Genomic DNA, 18,953 nt, shown 5'->3' with positions numbered 1-18,953 from the left:
AAATATTTGGTGGCAGAAGGAAATTTAACTCCGGATGGTGATCATGCAATGTAATATACATATGATATATTATTGAATTGTATATTTGAAACCTATTTGAGTTTATTAACCAATGTCACCTCAATAATTTTAATAAAATAAATAAAATAATAAAATAAATGAATTGTGGAGCCTGAGAAGATTCATTTGATATGAACCACAAGAAGGAATATTCTGCTCATATGGACTTCCCACAGTCAACCAAGGGCCCGATTTTATGAATAATAAGAGTCTAGCAGCCATTTGCTCACACTGGCTCCTTACCCACTTTGTACACTGGGAAGAACCTCAGACTGAACTCCCAGCTTCCTACACTATGCTCGCTTGTTTCCACTACAGGAAAGCTCTGGTTTCCTTTTCTACCACAGGACTGAGACCTGCTCCATCCAATCAGAACTACATGAATTTATTCTCATTTGCATCTATACCAACCAGTTGGAACCACACAATTTGGAAACCTCATTTGCATAAAACTGGAATGGGAACTTTATAAAAGATGGCCTTCCCTTTGCATCAGGGGAGCACAATTTAGGTTGCTACTTGAATCTGTGTCTCCTGGACTGAAGCTCCTTTTGTTCAATAAATGCTTTGTATTCTTTATTACAATTTAAGATTAATTTTAGTTTATGGTATTCTAGTTCACACCTGAAGAAGGGCAGAATTTGCCACCCCAAAAGATGCCTCCATGGCATAAGCATTATTTTAGGCTGATTGTTTTTGAGAAATAGCAGACATAGGAAAAGCTCTGGAATCTGAGTAGACAGTTACCCTTTTGTAAGAGAAATTTACATTTATAAGAGAAATCTTTATTTGCAAGGGTGTCTGTCTCTCTGCACCAAGAGAAGGATAATTAAATTTCTATAGAATCATCAATGTAGAGGGCAAATGACTAAACTCTGCATAACAACCATACATTCATTTACCATGCTTTTCCTGGTAACCTCCCATAACTGGCCTCCCTCCACCCTAAAAACCTTTTTTTTCTTTAGGTGGAGATGATATTTAAGGTGATGGCTTCTGCCATTTTGGAGACTTACTCAGATTCTCTGGGTCTCTCCCATGTATACAGGAGGTACACATATTATTAAACTTCTTTTTGTTTTTCTCCTGTTGAAATGTCTTTTATTATGGGAGGGTAGAGCACAACCAAGAATCTAGAAGGGTAAAGGAAAAATTATTTTTCCTCCCCTACACACCAAAGTTTTAGCTATTTTTCCTCTCTTAGAAACATATATGATCAGTAACAATGACAGTCAAAGTTGTAGTTATGCTGCCCGTGGGCTTGCTTCTTCATTATTTTAGTATTTTCCATTATAAAATAGTGCTGTACAGTAAATCCTCACTTAACATCATTGATAAGTCTTGGAAAGTGTGACTTTAAGTGAAATAACATAAGGAAAACAATTTTACCAAAGGCTAATTGTATAAACAAGAGTTAAGTTCCCACAGCATATTAATAACACAAACATCACCAAACTTCTAAAGACCCAAACACATCTAATATTAAGCATTTAAATAAATATGAGTTATACATACATTTTTTAAAAATTAATATAAATGAATATTATTTCCTGGCCCACTTTTTCCAGTTCAGATGCAGGTGGCTGGAGCTTATTCCAGCAGCTTAGAGTGTAAGGCAGAAACCCACTCTGAACAGGATGCCCTTCCATTGCAGGACACACTCACACACACATACCCTCACTCACTAAGACTGGGGCAATTTATACACACCAATTCACCTAACGTGCACATCTTTGGGATGTGGGAGGAAACCGGACTACCTGGAGAAAACCCATGTAGACATGGGGAGAATGTGCAAACTCCACACAGACAGCAAACAGGGATGGGAAACAATTTTTTACATTAATGTTATAATGAAAAGATGCTTTTCAATGATTTGCTGTATATCGGTTCTTTTCTAATTGAATGTGCAAATGAGTCACCTGGAGACATTATTAAATGCAGTTTGCTAATTGAGTCAGACTGGGTTGGGGTCTGAGATTCTGCATTTATAATAGACTCCCAGCTAATGCCCACTCTATAGGTGAGTGAACCAAAGTAGAATGACTCTGAATAATATTAAACAGAAATTGGTCCAGATTAAACCTTATCTCTTGATTGTAATCTGTAGTTCATTCATTATTTCCTAAATTTTAAAGCAACTGTCTAGCCCTAGGTTGCCACATTCTCTCTTGGAAGTCAATGGTCAATTAGTATGCAGGTTGGATATACGTTTTAAATTCTTCCAGCTTTCAGAGGCTTGTGCCTTTTTGTCTCTGAACTGAAAAAAAAAAATCACACCATCAAAAAGTAGGAAATGTTGCCTGCCAACTAGTATAGGAAACTCTCAAACTTTTATTGTGTAGTTTGTGACATCTGAATGTTTCATATATGATCTCTACTCATTTCATTATTTTCGGCCTTTTAGGCAATACATTCTTCCCGCTTCTTTCGTTAAATGTGAAGCACATTTTTAGACTATGAATGTATTTAAAATTTCTTGCTTCTCATTAATCTTCTCCATAGGTTACTTTTAAAGCTAAGCAACCTTATTCGTGGTGAATACCTTCATCTCAAGTGCAATTTCCTAAAAATTAAACTCTTGTCCTCCAATATTTGACAATATCTCTATGGCTTAGCTTAGTGCAAGTTGCAAAATTACATTGTTTTATTAATACTTCACTGAATAGAATCTGACCCATCCCTTGACTTCTGTATGTGCAGCACTCTCACCATGGATTAATTAATGAGGAAAAAACCTCATTAATAGAATCCAGAAATTTTACTACTAGTTAAAGGTTTGAATACTCTAACGCCTACTAGAATACAATGCTTTTAAAATAAGATTTATTCAACATTTGGAGAAAAAAAATTGTTTAATAGGGCTCATAGTTGTCATTTGGCCATAAGACAAAATTATTGAGTCAAAAAAGTGTCTCTTGATGAGAAAAGAGTTCTTTTTTTGTATGAAAAACCTGAAATTAAGAAAGAGCTCCATTATTAATAGTCATTTAATAACACAAACTATTTCTTAGAGTAATAACTCAGAGGAATAGGCAATAAAGCATTCATCAGAGAAATAAAGTGAAACATTTCATATACATTTACATTTCTCTTTATCTTTAAAAGACTGGCATTAGGATATTTTTCTCCAAGTCAATATTTCTTCTTAAAGCCCACCAACCCATAGTGATCCGTCCAACTTCTGATCCTATAACATTATCTGTAGAACTCAAATAGCAATTATCTAAAATCAACTCTTAATGCAGGTTACGTTTTTTTGTATGAATTCTATCTCTCCAAAATAGAATGTGAGGTCTTGAAGGGTAGGCACTGTGGTTTTTAATTTTTGTGATCTTTTGCTCGTGGAACACTAGAAATACATTTCTGTCTATGTCCATTTTAAGTCATTCTATCCTTTCTCTCAATCCTGTAACTCTTTTCTTATATTTTCCCTAATCTAGAGGTAGTTTCATGTTCTAAAGCTTTTTTTTTTTTATTTCAACAAAAGTAAATTCACTGCAACATGTAGCTTTTTAGGGTTAATTTTTAAATTGCTATATTATCTGAAGACATCATCACAATCCATACAACGTCAACTGTACACCCACACCGCATAGACAAAATTACAAAATCACAAAATTACAAAATTGGATCCATCGGCCCTAAATGCAGAGCATTCTTTTTTATGTACTGTCTCAGACTAAACATTATAATGTTATACAACTTACCATTTTCAGTAAAGCTTTTTGCTTATACAAAAGCATACAAGTTATTAACAAAACAAATAATGAGACAAAAGCAAATGGTATCAAGAAAAATAACAAGGTTTCCCTCCATATGTCACCTAGGTGAAAATCACAAAAAAAGGAAAGAGTTAGATGTTTGCAATTATTTTTTGAAACTGATTTTATAAATAATCTGGTAAATAGTGAAAAACTGAGTTTAACTCAGAAACTTCTGCCATCTTTGCCAGAGCATAGATACCACAGTTATGTTTGAGTATAGCATTCTTTTCATTTGTGTACTCTTTATATAGAACAATTACCTTACTGAACTGTGACATTTCTACATTTCACTTAGAAAAATAACTCCCCAAAGCCTAATTCTTATTATCTGATATGACTTTGTTTAAAATTTGACCTTGTAAATTTTTCGTAGGAAAAAAAATGAGAAAAAAATAGCCAAATGGTTGAATAAACATATGTATCACTTAACTCTCAATAAGTCAAATGTTTATATCATATAATGCTGTAGTGAACAAGAGTTGATCTTCAATAAAAGTCCCTGTGTGAATAATGCAACTAGTCTTTAAAGGTCATGTTTTTAAAGTTGTCTCATATTTTAGTAGCTAAAGAGATGTTTTTATTTTCTTTTAGAGATGAAGTTCTAATGGTTTTTCTGCATAGCAAAAAAAAATGAGCAATTGCTAGACAAACTTGAAAAAGTAGACAAAGTCTGTCCTTCCAAACTAATATCTCTTACTTGTTTTGAAGTAGTAGTACAGAGCATCCTGAATCCTAGGCCCATACTTATACTTAAACCTACTCCCAACCTCTCCTATTTCTTTGCCTTATTCTCTTAGGATCTTATCTTCTACTAAGTCAAATTTATATGGTCAATTCAGTTAAGATTTGCAAGGATATAATTCAGAGAAATGACTAATAATTTAAGTTTCTGGCATGCAAAATTAACAGTGGGAAAGCAGGCTTCTTTCCTAGGGTTCCAGTTGCTTTCCCTAGATAGAGAGTCAACCCTAGAGAAGATATAGTTTCATTTAAAAAAAATATTCTCCTATTGTTCTATATCTCAAAACATCCAATAAGAGATACTAAAAAACTAAGACTACGGGCATCTCAAGAAATTCTTTTTTCCTAATCTCAAAGTTATTAAGATTTTACCAAAGATATCCATCAGGGAAAAAGAAATCTCAGCCATCAATATCATGTTTAGCACTGTATGTAAAATACATAAAAGGATGTATTTATGTATTTAAAGTGGATATCCACTTTAAACTATGCACTGACCAATGACAAGATGTAATTTAGGACATGACTTTTTCAATGTTAGTTCCATAGAGTAACCAGATCTCTTACAACAGTGACAAAATGAAAAATGTAGAATCAATAAGTGTTTGTTCTGATGCAATATATCTCTTAGTTTATTAAGTTCTCCCTCTATCTGCCTATTGTTTCTCCATGGCCTTTAATGATTACATGATATAGTTGGTATCTTTGTTTATTGTCTATCTCTACTCAACTTGGGAACAAAACAAATTTTGTGAAGACAGGGATTTTTTTTTCTGCTATATCTCACATGCCTAAAAAAGTCTAACACATAATTGGTGCTTAATAAATATTTGATGAACAAAAGAAAACAATGATTCCATTATATTAGTAGGGAGATAATAGCGACACAGCAATTTTAGTATAATGGAATAACATGAAAGGAGATGAATGATTGAGAGGAATGCAACTATCTGTCTGTATCTATATATGTATATGTATGTACATATCTATATACCTGAAAGAGAAATGATAAGTTAATTTAATTTCAAATAATTATTAGTTATCTTTATTGATAAAGCTAGTTTACTGTGAAAAACAATAATTTTTTGCCTCACTCTCAAGCCTTTTTAGTTTATGTTATTTAAATATGTCTTTTACCATAAGTCTCTTTAAATTAGTGTTACAAGTGAATGGAATATGCATTTTACTGATGATTACATTAGAAAAATATTCATTAGACATAGTACTAGACACTTAAAAACCAGTGTATGCTGATCGATCCTGGATTTAAAATTTTGGTTCTTTTAAAAATTGAAAGCATAGGAAAATATTGTTAAAATGGGCTCCACCTTAAAAAGAACTAGCATGTTCTTTTTATTGAGAAAAAAACAAGAATGTTCACAATAGAACTATAACAAGACCTCAAATAGTTTAACTGCTCTTAGTTAAAACTGAATATTATATTTTCCATAAATCTATGTTAAATTGAAATGCTTGCTAATTTATCTTCTCTGATTATAGACTACAGGAAAGAGCCTTTTGATTTCCATAAATATAAAATACACGGAAAGAACATTAATTTTGCTTACAAATAGCTCTAATTATTTAGTTAATGTTCATACCTTGCCAGCATTGTTTATCACTCCATTCACTCCAAATTCCACTATCTGAGCAATAAATATTCACTCTGCTTCTCACTAAAAAGCATAATTGTTGGCTTTTATTTGATGTTCTTGTGATATATATTTCATTTTCAAATGTGGGAGTCTGAAAACCAAGGAAAAAATAAGATGCCATTATTTGATGTAATTGCTGCTAGACCAATCCTATTTCTTTTGTCACTTTCAAAGTGGGTTTTGTTACATAAAATATATGCATCAAATGATTAAAAAGATATATACTAAATTCCTAGCAATGATTATCTCTGTATAGTGGGTTACTTTTTTATTCTCATTTTATCTTCCTTTCCTTATCTATATTCTTAAATTTTTCTATAGTGATAATGGATCAGTTGTAGTAAAGGGCATGTGTGACAGGACAAAATTCCTAGGTAGTTTTGTTGTTTATGACACCCAGTATTTATATTTATCTCAAATTTCTCAGATTCCATAAACTTGAAAATGCTACATACACTGAATTAAACAAAAAGACAGAGCCATCACAAATTTTGTTTCTATGAAAACTATAAAATTCATAAACATAAAGCTTTTTTTTCCTTATTCTTGTTCTGGTTAACTGTCATAATACCTGAGTAGCAGTGATCAGGAATTGGCATGAAACTACCCTTTCAGATATGAGAACACACAAGGTTGGATGATTTCAAAGGAAAAAAAATCACTGAAGAGATTACTTCAATTTTATATTTCAAAGAGTGGAAGAGTGTTTCTCATCCAAAATAACAACTTTACTTTTGTTGTAACTTTTCTTGGGAACCAGCATAATGTAATATAGGTGAAAGTGTACTGGGAATAAGATCTCAATTCTAATTTTAGTTATGTAGTTTGACTGTAAATCAATTCACTTCCTTGGGACTTGTAAATCAGCTCAACTCCCTGTTTTTTCATCTGTTTATGGTATGAATTAATTAGAACTAATGCCTCACTTACTTATCTCCACCACTTTCTGAGTTAGAAACTAATACATAAAATTAACATATAATAATGTGGGGAGCAGTCTTGCAACCATTACCTACTTCCCCAGTTAGCCCCTTTCCCTCCTACAAGCAATTCTTGGGTAGCCCTGCCAGACTCTAATTTTGACCTGATGGTTGTTCCTCAACAAGTGATTTTTATGTTTGTTTGTGTTTTTTGTTTTGTTCTCTTTTTTACTTGAGCCATCTTCATAATCCATCTTATGCACACACTTGGCAACTTTAATTTATTGACACAATATTGGACACAAGTTGCTAGATTATCTTTAAGGTCCTATGTAGCTTTAAAATTGGTATGATTATACTCTCAGACTGTAAAAATCTTTCTTTCGTCCATTAGATTATTTAATTTGCTGGAAATTAAACTAGGATAACTGTCATGTTCTAGTCCTCATGTGGATAGCAACTGATTGATTCTCATGTTTGCTATTTTATTTAAAAGCTATGTTTATGATTATCCCAAATAAATGTAATGTTCATACCACCAAAGTAGTATCATCTTCTGTGAACTCAATTTCATAAATGAAACACTTTGCTGGAGTAGGTCCTATAGGTATGCTCCATTTCAGGTTAATTTCTTCTGAATTCTTCACAATAATACTAAGATAGTCTGGTGGTGAAGGTTTAACTGAAAAGAAAAAGGAAACCTTTTAACATGGAGGTAACTGAAGTTTAGCAGTAACCATAACCAGTAGTTAGGGAAACTTAGTAACCTAAGCCTCCAGCATTAGTCAGGTGGCTTGAGACTATTCTCTATGACGTGAATTAAAATCAAAGTTGCTTACTAACCAAGTTTAGTTAATTAAGAAATTGAGTTTTTGTGGAAATTATTTTTTAATAAGTCATCTACTGACACATATTTAAGCCCAAGATAAAAGTTAGATGATCTAAATCATCATAGCCAATTTTTTTTTCATTTTGTAGTGACGAGAAGCAGAATAAGCTGCCCCAAAATATGCCACTTTGGCACGTGGATTATTTTGAGCTGAAGACCATCAAGACTCAAAAGACTCAGGAAAAGTTTTCTTTCTTTTTATTTCTTTTTCTTTATTTTTTTTTTACCTCTGCCTTAATTCACTAAAAGAATTTAAAAAGAGGACATGGTCCAGGAAGAAAGCTATCATCAGTGATAACTACAAAAGAGTATGGGCTAGGTGGGGTAGGCTGGGAGGAGCTGGCAGAGCATGTTTGTTCAAATTTTTCTCTGTGTCCTATTGTCTCTGCATGGCATGACAAACATCTTTTTACCAAACATTTGTTCTTCCCATCTTCCTGTGAACTACTTTCCTTCCCTTTGAAGTTCTAGACCCCTACCCTCTTGTTCTTAGCTCAGGATGGCACATAAGCTTCAATTGCCTGGTTGCCTTTGGACCTTTCTTGTCTATGTGAGGCTCCCATATAGACAAAATAAAATTTGATTTTCTCTTATTAATCTCACTTATGTCAATTTAGTTATTATACCAGACAAAAGAACCTAAAAAGGTAGAAGAAAAGTTTTTAGCCCCTACAGTAGCATTAGGAACAATTACCACAACCATAACTACCACTATTTTTTTATTAATAGCTAACACTTTTTTTGAACTTATGATATGTCAGACACTGATCCAGGGACTTTACATAAAAAAATTCATTCATATCTCATAATAAATTTATGAAGTGGTCCTTTATTAACTTCATTTTACTCATGAGGAAATTGAAACAAATGTTAAAAGTAACTTGCCCAAAGTCATATAACTAGAAAGTGGTAAATCCAAGATTCAGGCCCAGATATGGCTGACTCTAGAATCTGTCATTGTCATAATTGTTACAGCTGAGAACTCAGACTTAGAAAATATCCAAGCATTTGCTTATTGAAGACTGGAAGTAAGTGATTCCATAATTACTCTATGACTAACACTAGACAATAATACTATATAACAGACCAACTTTTGAAGCTGAGAAATAGAGTTTGAGTTCTAAATAAAAGTGACATTTTACCCTTCATTCAATTCCTTATCTTCCAAACTTTTATATTTAATAAGAGCTTCCTCATATGCTTTGTTGGCCCTCATTTTTCTGGCTTTGCATTTCAGTAGGTATCTCTTTCTCTATATCCCTATATCTTTATCTCTATGTCTATCTCTATGTCTATCTCTTCTCTTCCATGTGTTTGTAAATGGCTTAAACTAGGAACATCTTGAAGCTGCTTGTTTACCTCACCTATATCTTGAAGCTGAAAAATGAAATAGCTGGGTCTGATAAGCTGGGATTTTGATGATCCATTAACACAGATGTAGAAATCTTTATAGTCTGGTGACTCCAAATAGGGAAACCTGCATCCAATATTTTTTCCATTACTCTTGATGTAATCAACACATTGTAATGCATGGTCCAAGCCTTCATACCTATAAAAAAAGTTTTGTAAGAATTGTTTTAATGATACATTCTTGTATCATGAAGTCCGATTTCCAATTATCTTAAGATATCAAGTGAATTAAAAATTATTTAATAACACGCCACATTTATTAAGTACTAACTATGTCCCAGATCTTATAACAATTGCTAGGGATACCACAGTAAAGAAGATTAAAAGATAATGCAAGGTTAGGCAGACTCACCAACAGGACTCGTGAATCAAATAACAAGATTCCTATTAAGGAAACCAGGGACTTATATAGATAATCTTGGATGATATTGTCTTTCTTTCCTATTTTTTTATTATTAAAGTATAGCTGGCTCACAATATTATATTACTTTCAGGTGTACAAATTTTTATACCTTACAAAGTGATCACCATGATATATCTACTAACCAGATGTCACCATAAAAAGTTATTACAATGTTATTGACTACATTCCCTATGCTGTACACTACATTGCTTATTTATTTTATAATTGGAAGTTTGTACCTTTTATTCCCCTTCACCCATTTCTCCAGCCCCCTCTCCTCTGGCAACCCTCATGCACTCTCGGTGAGATTATAAATTGGTGCATTCACAATGAAAAACGGTATGGATGTTCCTCAAAAAATTAAAAATAGAACTACCATATGATCCAGCAATTCCACTACTGGATATTTATATAAAGAAAATGAAAACATTAATTAAAAAAGACATATATACTTCTATGTTCATTACAGCATTATTTACAATAGCTAAGATATGGAAGCAACCTATGTGTCCATCAATAGATGACTGAATAAAGAAGATGTGAGATACATATATTATATATATGGAATATTACAATGAAATATTATTTAGCAATAAAAAAAAGAATGAAATCTTGTCATTTGCAAAAACACTTATGCTAAGCGATACTACCTTTTTTATATTATACTAGAAAACTTATATTTGAAGAAAGCAGATTTAAAAGCAGATTTACAAAATATTATTATATTTAATAAAACAAATGAAACTTCTTGACTGATACAGTACACATCAAGAGATCAACTTCAGAAAAGTCAACGGGGGTCAAAAAGAAAAAAAAAAAGGAACTATTTGGCAAGTAAATATCTAATTTCCCTTTCTCTTAGACAAGAAATGTTACCATATCATTGAAAGTTTTATTCCCATAAAACTAATGAGAATTAAGGGGGACTTCCCTACTGATTTCCAAAGCAACAAATACCTCATTTATTTTCCTAAAGAAAAGCTTGCAATGCAAAATGTGGCATTATCTGTAAAAGCAGCCAAAATCCCTTTTGAAATGTGGCCAATCTAGCAGCTGGTAAGATACTGGTAAAAATATCTGGATTCTACAGAATTCACTTCTTGCCAAGTATTTTTTACTTTAGGCAGAATTTGCAAAATTGTAGTATCTTGGTTAATTCACCTGATTAGAGTTTGAGAGACTTGAGTTCTAGGTTTGACTTTACACAAATTTACTTTGTGCCAGTGGGAAGCCCTTATATTCCATTTTTATGGTGTTAATATTTTCCCCTTACTACTTTACTAAAGTGAGAATAAAGTTATGTTAAACATGAAATGCAATGTACAAGAGGGCAGGAATTTTGTCTTATTCACACTTTTGTCCATTTTATCTAGAACAGTGTCAAGTATTTAATAATTGCTAAATATTTGTTGAATTAATGAGCAAAAAGTTAGACCTTAGAAATTGACACATCCAATTTCAGGTGAGGAAACTGAGACCCCAAAAACAGAAATCGCTTGTCCAAGACCACCAAGTGAAATGATGCCAGAGCGGGATTAGAAGCCAGTTAATAGGTTACATCTTATCACTTATTAGTATAATTTCCTAAAGAAATATGCCATGACAATTTGGGCTTGAAATTTACAAAGAGTAACACTTTTTCCTCTCTTGTTTTTTCTGTTATTTAATAAATGCAAAAGTTCTGATACTTATCTATCAATTTACCAATATCATCATCGTTGGTCTCATTCATTTAATGAATATTTAGTGATAATCTACTATGGGCATAGCACAGCAGAGATAGTCAAGAGGAATATAAAAAAATAATTCATGGCCACCAATCTCTTAAAAATTTAGAAGAGGAGACAAAGTATATATATTTGAGACAAAGTATATATATATATAATATATATATATATAAATATATATAAATATATATATAATATATATAATATATATTATATAATATATATAATATATATAATATAATATATATATAGTATGTTGGTTAATTACAATACATAACAGAGGAGTGGCGGGAATATATAGCAGAGACATATATATAATATATAGAATATATATATATAATATATAATATATATATAATATATATTATTATATGAAGTAGAAATATATATAATGATATATATTTATATATAGCTGAAGGGATGACAATTATATATTAGAGTGATATATTTGAGTGGGCATAATCATAATTTATATAATATTAATATATATATATTTTATATCGTAAAAGAATATTATGATGGCTTTGGCTAATACATATACCATATATATATATATATAGTATATATATATATTATATATATATATTATATATATATACTTTGTCTCAAATATATATATATAATAATATAAATTATAAATTATATATATATATAATTTAAATGTCATCTGGACAATAAGTAATAGTTTAGAAAAAAACTGAACAGAAGTTGTGATCAGTAAATGGTTAAGGAAATTTAATACCAAATAGGCCTTGGAGGTTGGATAAGAGTTGGTGAAAGAGAGAGCCAGAGGGCATTCCAGATAGCAATGTACACAAAGGCATAAAAAAGCATAACATGGGTGAGAAAAAAATGTAGAGATTGGTCTAAATGGAGTGGAACATTCACAGTGGTGATAGTAGAAAGTAATATTGGAAGACAGTGATACAATGAGGCAAAGACTTGAATGGCAGTCCAGATTTTTATCCTGGAGGCAATGAGTAGTCCTTGAGATTTTTGAGCAAAAGAATGGCATATGAATATAGCAGTATAGGAATATAAATCTGGCTACAGTGTGAAGATAAATAGGAAAGGGAGAGATTGGAAACAAAGAGATCATCATCTGGGCTATGGCAATCATCCAGGTGTGGGATGAGGTGAGTCTAAAATGGAGCTCTTACAGAAGAGGTGGGAGGTGAAGAACAGATGTATGACCTTGCAAAGGAGTGTCAGAACATAGTGATCAATGTTATCATGAAACAATTAAGGAATAAAAGAAGCAGAAAGTTCAAAATGGCTTTAAGTTTAAAAGCCTCAGTGATAGTCAACAAAGATAAGAAAATTAGAAAAATGATCAGGTTTTAATAAGTATCTGCTTTTTTAAAAGACAAAAATCAAAATACGCCAATTTTTAAGTTATAACTCCATCTATCTAAGGGATACAAAATTTAATCTAGTATAGAAACAGTGATTGAACCACCCATAGAGTACCTTCCAGTAGCTACAGCCAAAACCTATTTATTCCCATTGAAAACTCAAAATAATTGTAAACAACCTTCATCATAAATACAACTCTGAAAAATATAATATATTTAATTAAATGAAAATATAGTTATTCATACTATGGATTAATTTTGATAGATATTTTCCTAATATGGAATTCTTACTATAAAAATACTTACCAGTAAAACAAGTTGTAATTGGTATCAAAGTGGACACCCATCCCAAGTTTCCAAGAGCAGACTAAATATTCCCAGTTGTAATATATACAATCCATATCCCGAATTTTAGTTTCCAGATTTCCTAAGGAATGAATCAACTGTGAATGCTTAAAAGGCATGATGATGAATCATTTGGGAAATCGCTATGCAATTTTACTTTATCTCCTTTGACCTCTCCATTTAATTTAGCAATCAACACAATCAGGAATATTCCAAAAGGAAGTTGTTGGAAATCACTTCATTGTAAGTGGGGCATGCAAAATCGAAAACATTTGAGGACTCATTTACTAGTGTAAGTACTAGTGTAAGCATATGCAAAAGTACTAAATTAATAATTCCAGGGTGCTCTGAACAGTTGAACAAATGCTCGCATTTGTTGGTCTCATTATTTATTAATATGACCCCAAAATTGGGAACTATATTAGCCTAATAAGATGTAGGTTTTGCCAAATGTATTTGTCGATTTAAAGAATTCAAGGTGGCCAGTCACCCACTCTTAAGAAGGATTCTATTTTGTGCCACACTCTCAATTGTACAATACAATCTCATGTATAAGAATTAAAGGACTTATTCAAGATATGGATTTTTCTGACAGTATTAAATGTGAAATGAGAGCTTTGTTTTAACCTTGTGGTGATGTCGAATAAGTAGCTTCTGACCATGAACTTTGAACTGCAGATCCGTTTGTGCATTGCCCTTGCAGAAGCGTGTGTATCTTTGCTTCAACGCCTTTGTTAAGATCAAACCCATCTTTATAATGCAGATTCTTAGTAATAATAGTCTGATAAAATGATAAGACAAAGGCAAGTTTATAAACAGTGATGGTATCATTAAAAGCCACATTCATAAAACTGAAGAATTCCCAATATCTAAGAAATCTCTCATGATTGTCTCATACTATGTCCCAGATATATTTCTGGGAGAACTCACTTCTGCATATTATATCATTTGATAAGATTATTTGAATCTTTTTTTACACTGTTTAAGTCTATATAACAACTTCTCTCATGGAAGACAGAACACCAAAATGGGTTAGACTTTCTTGCTATAACAAGCTCAGATTGTGTCAGATATTTTTGCATTTGAATCTTAACATCTCATTTAAAAAAAAAAATTCTGGAAGAGAAAAAAAGCTCTATGGCAGGACTTAATCTATAACCAACTTGAAATCAAAAGACAATTTTCTCATTCCATATGCATATTACATGAAAAATGATTTATCACCTTTCAAATGTCATTTGACTTCTTCAGGACTCATACAAAGTAAAATCTTGGGAGTAACTGGAGAAAGCTAGACAAATTATGAGCTCCTAGAGGACTAAAATCATATATCGTTTATTCTTGTATTCTTGATACCTAGCAGAGTGCCTGATACAAAAAATGTTTCTCAATAAATGTTTGATTTAAATTATCCCTTGAAACCACCTAGCTGAATTGGAAAGGTAACAGAATTCTTGTACAACAAAAATCCTTAAATAAACATGCTTGTTGATTATGTAGTTAATAATTTAATAAACTTTTACTGAGTATTAACTATAATATATGCAAAAAAGTGTTCTATGGGGAGAGTACAAAGATAAATAAGACTTGATTCCTATAGAGAAAAAACTCACAGTCAAGTAGCATATATATGACCCATATATAGGTATATAAGTAACTATAAAATATGGTAAAATGTGTAAATACTCTTCGAACCCACTATCTATGGTACTAAGTAATGTTTTCCTAGACTTCCAATGATAGTCTTAATACTGAGTGGGGTGAAAATGAATGTGGCAGCTTGTTATATCTTAATAATAGCTATTAGGATATGGGAATCAGAGTAAACATTGACATCAGGAATCACAAGAAATTCCTAATAATCACTCTGATATCACAAACACATGTTTTACTTACCTTCCAGTTTTCACTATCAATATTTCTGTATTTTAATTCATATTCTATTGTGCATTCCTTAAAATTATCCAGAGACAGTGAAGGTTGCCATTGTAAATAGAGAAAACCTAAATATCCAGGATCCACTATCTCAAAATCCTGAGGGGGTTTAACTGAAATAAAATAAAAATATTTTTACTTTTTTACTTTATTTTATGACAAAAACTGCTAAATTTAGGTTACTTCCAATGTACATCACCAATGAATGGATAAACTGTGGTGCATCCATACAATGGAATATTATTCAGCCATAAGAAAGAATGAAGTACTGATACATGTTACGACATGAAGAACCTTGAAAACATTAAGCTAAGTGAAAGGAGGCAGTCACAAAAGACTTCATATTGTATGATTCCATTTATATTAAATATCCAGAATAGGCAAATCCATTGAGACAGAAAGTAGATTAGTGGTTGCCAGAGGCTGGAGAGAGAAGATACTGAATGGATATGGGTTTTTTTGGGGGAGTGATGTAAATATTTTGGAATTTGACAGTGGTGGCTGAATATATTCACTTTGTGAGTATACTAAAAACCACTGAACAGTTTGTTTTAAGGGGCGAGTTTTATATTATGTAAATTATATTTCAATAAAGCTGTTAAAAAATCTGAATTATTGCTGTATAGTTATCCTCTTCTTAATAAATCACATATGTAAAATGTGACATTGCCTAGCTAGGTACTACATTTTCACAGAAACTAGAAATTCAACATGGAGTTACCTTTGTGGTCATACAGACTATAACTTGGTCTAGGATGGGAACACTTTATTACATAAATTTCTCTAATAGCAAAAAACAAACAGTATTAATTCAGTGTTTACTATATCCATATAACATCATGGGGTGGGCGCGCGCACACACACACACACACACACACACACACACACAAGCTAGAAAATATAATTACAATAGCTAAGTGCCTTAAGAATTAGGGGAACAGACAGATCTTGTTGGTCTATCCTGGTTAATTAAATCCTCTAATAAATTAAGGTTCAGAGCTATCCTTAGAGTATGGCAAACCAGGGCCGCTCTTTGGAAGGATTTAAGAATTATCAGCAGGCAGCTGAGTAGAATGACATCAAGAAACAACTCCTTTTATTTTGGAGGAGGAGGCAGTGGGAGGCAATAGCTCTCACATCTAGTAACTTAAAAAGCAACGAAAACAAATAAACAATAATTCTATAAATTTTCCTATAGGCAAATCTAGTAGTACTATACTATTACGCTCATGTTGACTTTCTGCTAATAATTTCCTCTCATTTTTACACGTTGTTTAATACTTCATAACACTTGAGGTGAGAAAAAGAATAAATACACAGGAAGAAATTGTGGACAAATTATAATTTGATGTGGGACCCCCTCCATGTACCAATTAAGAAGGTCTCCATTGAGGAAGAAATAGAAATCCTGTTGTTTCAACTTTTATGGTTAGAAATCTTTGTCACATGCATTGTTCTAATTACCTTTGGTAATAAGAATAGTTTATTAGACATGATTTAATAATTCTGTAATTATTTTTAAATTTTACTTTAAATTTCTGTGTATTTTTCTTATTTATCTAATTGTCTTAAAAGTTAAGGATAGAAGTAAGGAAAGTTCTAGTTAGTTGTTTACCAGGCAGTGAGGTTTCAAATAATTAGCCTATTCATTAGATAAGACTATATGAAATGTATGGAAAGTATCTTTCAGTCTAGCTTTTATGTCACAAAATGTTTATTATCATCAGTTACCTTATACATGAGGCTGGCTACTAAGAACATATCTTTTGTGCATGGATATCCTGAATTACTTCCAGTAACAATCCATCTCCTTGTGATGCATTTTCTTAGGGTAGGTTGAAAAGACAGTAAATATCCCTAATTTTAAAACTATTCCATTGTTGTTTTACCTTTTATTTCAGCATCTGAAGACAAAGTAGAGCCAAAAGCTGTGCAAATAAGAATGGCATATAGACATCTGATATCCAAATGAATGAAAGCCATTTCTCTAAGATCTAATACCTTGAAATTTTCACTCTAAGAAAAAAAAAATACATTTAACTTTATCTTACTTCAAATAACCAAATGACTAAATGTGATTGAAAATACATTTGGGAATTCTCTGCATGTTTTCTACCAAGAATTGGTAAAACCATGCCTCTTTGAACCATAGACACAGAAAAAAATCAAGTTTGGAACCAATATAATTAGAAAGGGAGGATTCTGGTCTCATACTTCCTATAAGAGTAAATCAAAGCAAAATAAAAACCTATATCGCTTCACCCCCAAACCCCGACTCCCACACTTTTCTATACACCACATGCTGTGGTCAAGATGGAATGACTTCAAATAACCTTCAGCCTGAAGACAGAGCCAGACCCACCAGAGTGTTCTTATTGGCTCACAGGGCCTAGCAACAAAGAAAACACACTGACACATATACTCTTTTCTGAAATAAGAAGTTTGAAAGTTATCTGACTATTGAGAATGTTTAGAACCTACGCCAAAGCCTCAGATAACTGAAAACTTTGCTCCATTTCTTCATAAATATTAAATCATTTTCTACTCTATTATCTATTCCACTCTTTACTGTGATTCCTGCATCAGTAAATGTTATTATCATCTTCCCAGTTGTCCAAACCAGAAACCTGGGAGTCTTCCTCAACTCTTTCCTCTCCCATCCAATCTCACAATTATCACTACAATATATAGCAAGGATGATCTTTCTAAAATGCAAATCTGAACTTATTAGCTCTTTCTTAAAACAGCACTTCACCACCACAGAATACAACTCAATTTTTTTAATCATTGAAGAATATTGCTTTTATGATCAAAACTTAAAGGATTTGTATCTCCACATACCTACTCAATCAAAAAAACACTCTTCTTTCAAAGAAAATCTCTACTCCAAGTTCTACATTTCTCTTTGAGTCTATATTCCTGGAAACAACAATTTCACAGGAAGTTAAGAATTAAAGGTCACTCATCCCAACATTCAGGGACAACCTTTCTTTTTCTCCTACATAAATTTATTAATCAGGGCAGACCCTCTCCTCCTGCCCCACCCTCATCATCCTACCTGGTCCATCTGCAATGTTCTAATGTTGGTAGGTTTCTATTATTACGTAATAGAATCTTGAAATCAAATTGTTAGAGCCAGCAAGTATATCAGAGACAATGTTAGTCCAATCCTCTTTTATATATTAGGAAGTAAAACTCAGACTTGCCCAAGATTACATAGCAAGTTAGTGACAGAGCTGGGAGTAGGACAGAGAAATTATTCCCAGTCCAGTTCACTTCCACCCTACTATACTGGATCTCACACGTTTAACTCAGGATTATGAAAGATTTTTCTCTGGGACTCCAGTATTTAAGTCTTCCTTCAATTAGCTGGCCAAGCTGAATCAACACTATGCTATTTTTTTTCTATGTCTCATAAACTTGTAAGAGGATACCATTTCTTTTACTGAGGTCCAACAAATCTCTCTCCTCAATTCCTCCCTCCCCATTCGCCAGTCTATTGCTGCCCTCTAAAGCATCTTTAAGTAGTGAGTAGGTTTGGCCAACAGAAGGCCACAGATCTTCCACAGAGTTGCTCTCATAAATTGAGATGAACACACTGGTTACTTTTGGATCCAAGGCAATAGGTCTGACCAAAGAGAAATCTTTCCATACTACCTATAGAGACTAAGACAATCAGGCTTCCCTTAATATACTCTCATAAAGATCTTAAAGTTCTCTTTCCCTTATCAATCTGTACTTAAATA

At 32.3% G+C, this 18,953-nt stretch overlaps 1 protein-coding gene and 1 non-coding gene across 6 annotated transcripts in view; both read right to left on the bottom strand.

Annotated features, from left to right (window-relative positions):
- Window positions 1-1,061: 1,061 nt before the first annotated feature.
- IL13RA2 (interleukin 13 receptor subunit alpha 2) overlaps window positions 1,062-18,953 on the bottom strand; it is a 35,839-nt gene continuing 17,947 nt past the window's right edge. For 3 of the 5 annotated variants that reach the window (XM_039878931.1, XM_039878926.1, XM_039878930.1), the window contains 9 exons: window positions 17,097-17,223; window positions 15,169-15,320; window positions 13,900-14,053; window positions 13,234-13,354; window positions 9,397-9,581; window positions 7,680-7,825; window positions 6,170-6,314; window positions 3,771-3,886; window positions 1,062-1,193 (listed from right to left, as the gene is read on the bottom strand). In XM_039878931.1, coding sequence (XP_039734865.1) covers window positions 1,077-1,193; window positions 3,771-3,886; window positions 6,170-6,314; window positions 7,680-7,825; window positions 9,397-9,581; window positions 13,234-13,354; window positions 13,900-14,053; window positions 15,169-15,320; window positions 17,097-17,190 — 1,230 coding nt within the window. In that variant the 5' untranslated portion in view covers window positions 17,191-17,223 and the 3' untranslated portion in view covers window positions 1,062-1,076. Of the gene's footprint in view, window positions 1,194-2,896; window positions 3,015-3,770; window positions 3,887-6,169; window positions 6,315-7,679; window positions 7,826-9,396; window positions 9,582-13,233; window positions 13,355-13,899; window positions 14,054-15,168; window positions 15,321-17,096; window positions 17,224-18,265; window positions 18,546-18,953 lie in introns of those variants that run through there. The other 2 variants (XM_039878927.1, XM_039878929.1) reach the window with 2 other exon arrangements.
- LOC120615747 (small nucleolar RNA SNORA28) lies at window positions 14,250-14,373 on the bottom strand. The gene has a single exon (XR_005656352.1). It is a non-coding gene; the product is annotated as a small nucleolar RNA SNORA28 (small nucleolar RNA).

This window comes from Pteropus medius, unplaced genomic scaffold, assembly GCF_902729225.1.
Source record: "Pteropus medius unplaced genomic scaffold, Ma_sr-lr_union100, whole genome shotgun sequence".
Taxonomy (NCBI): Eukaryota; Metazoa; Chordata; class Mammalia; order Chiroptera; family Pteropodidae; genus Pteropus; species Pteropus medius.
Note: the sequence above shows the minus strand (reverse complement) of the source record. Positions and strands in the feature narration are given on the sequence as shown.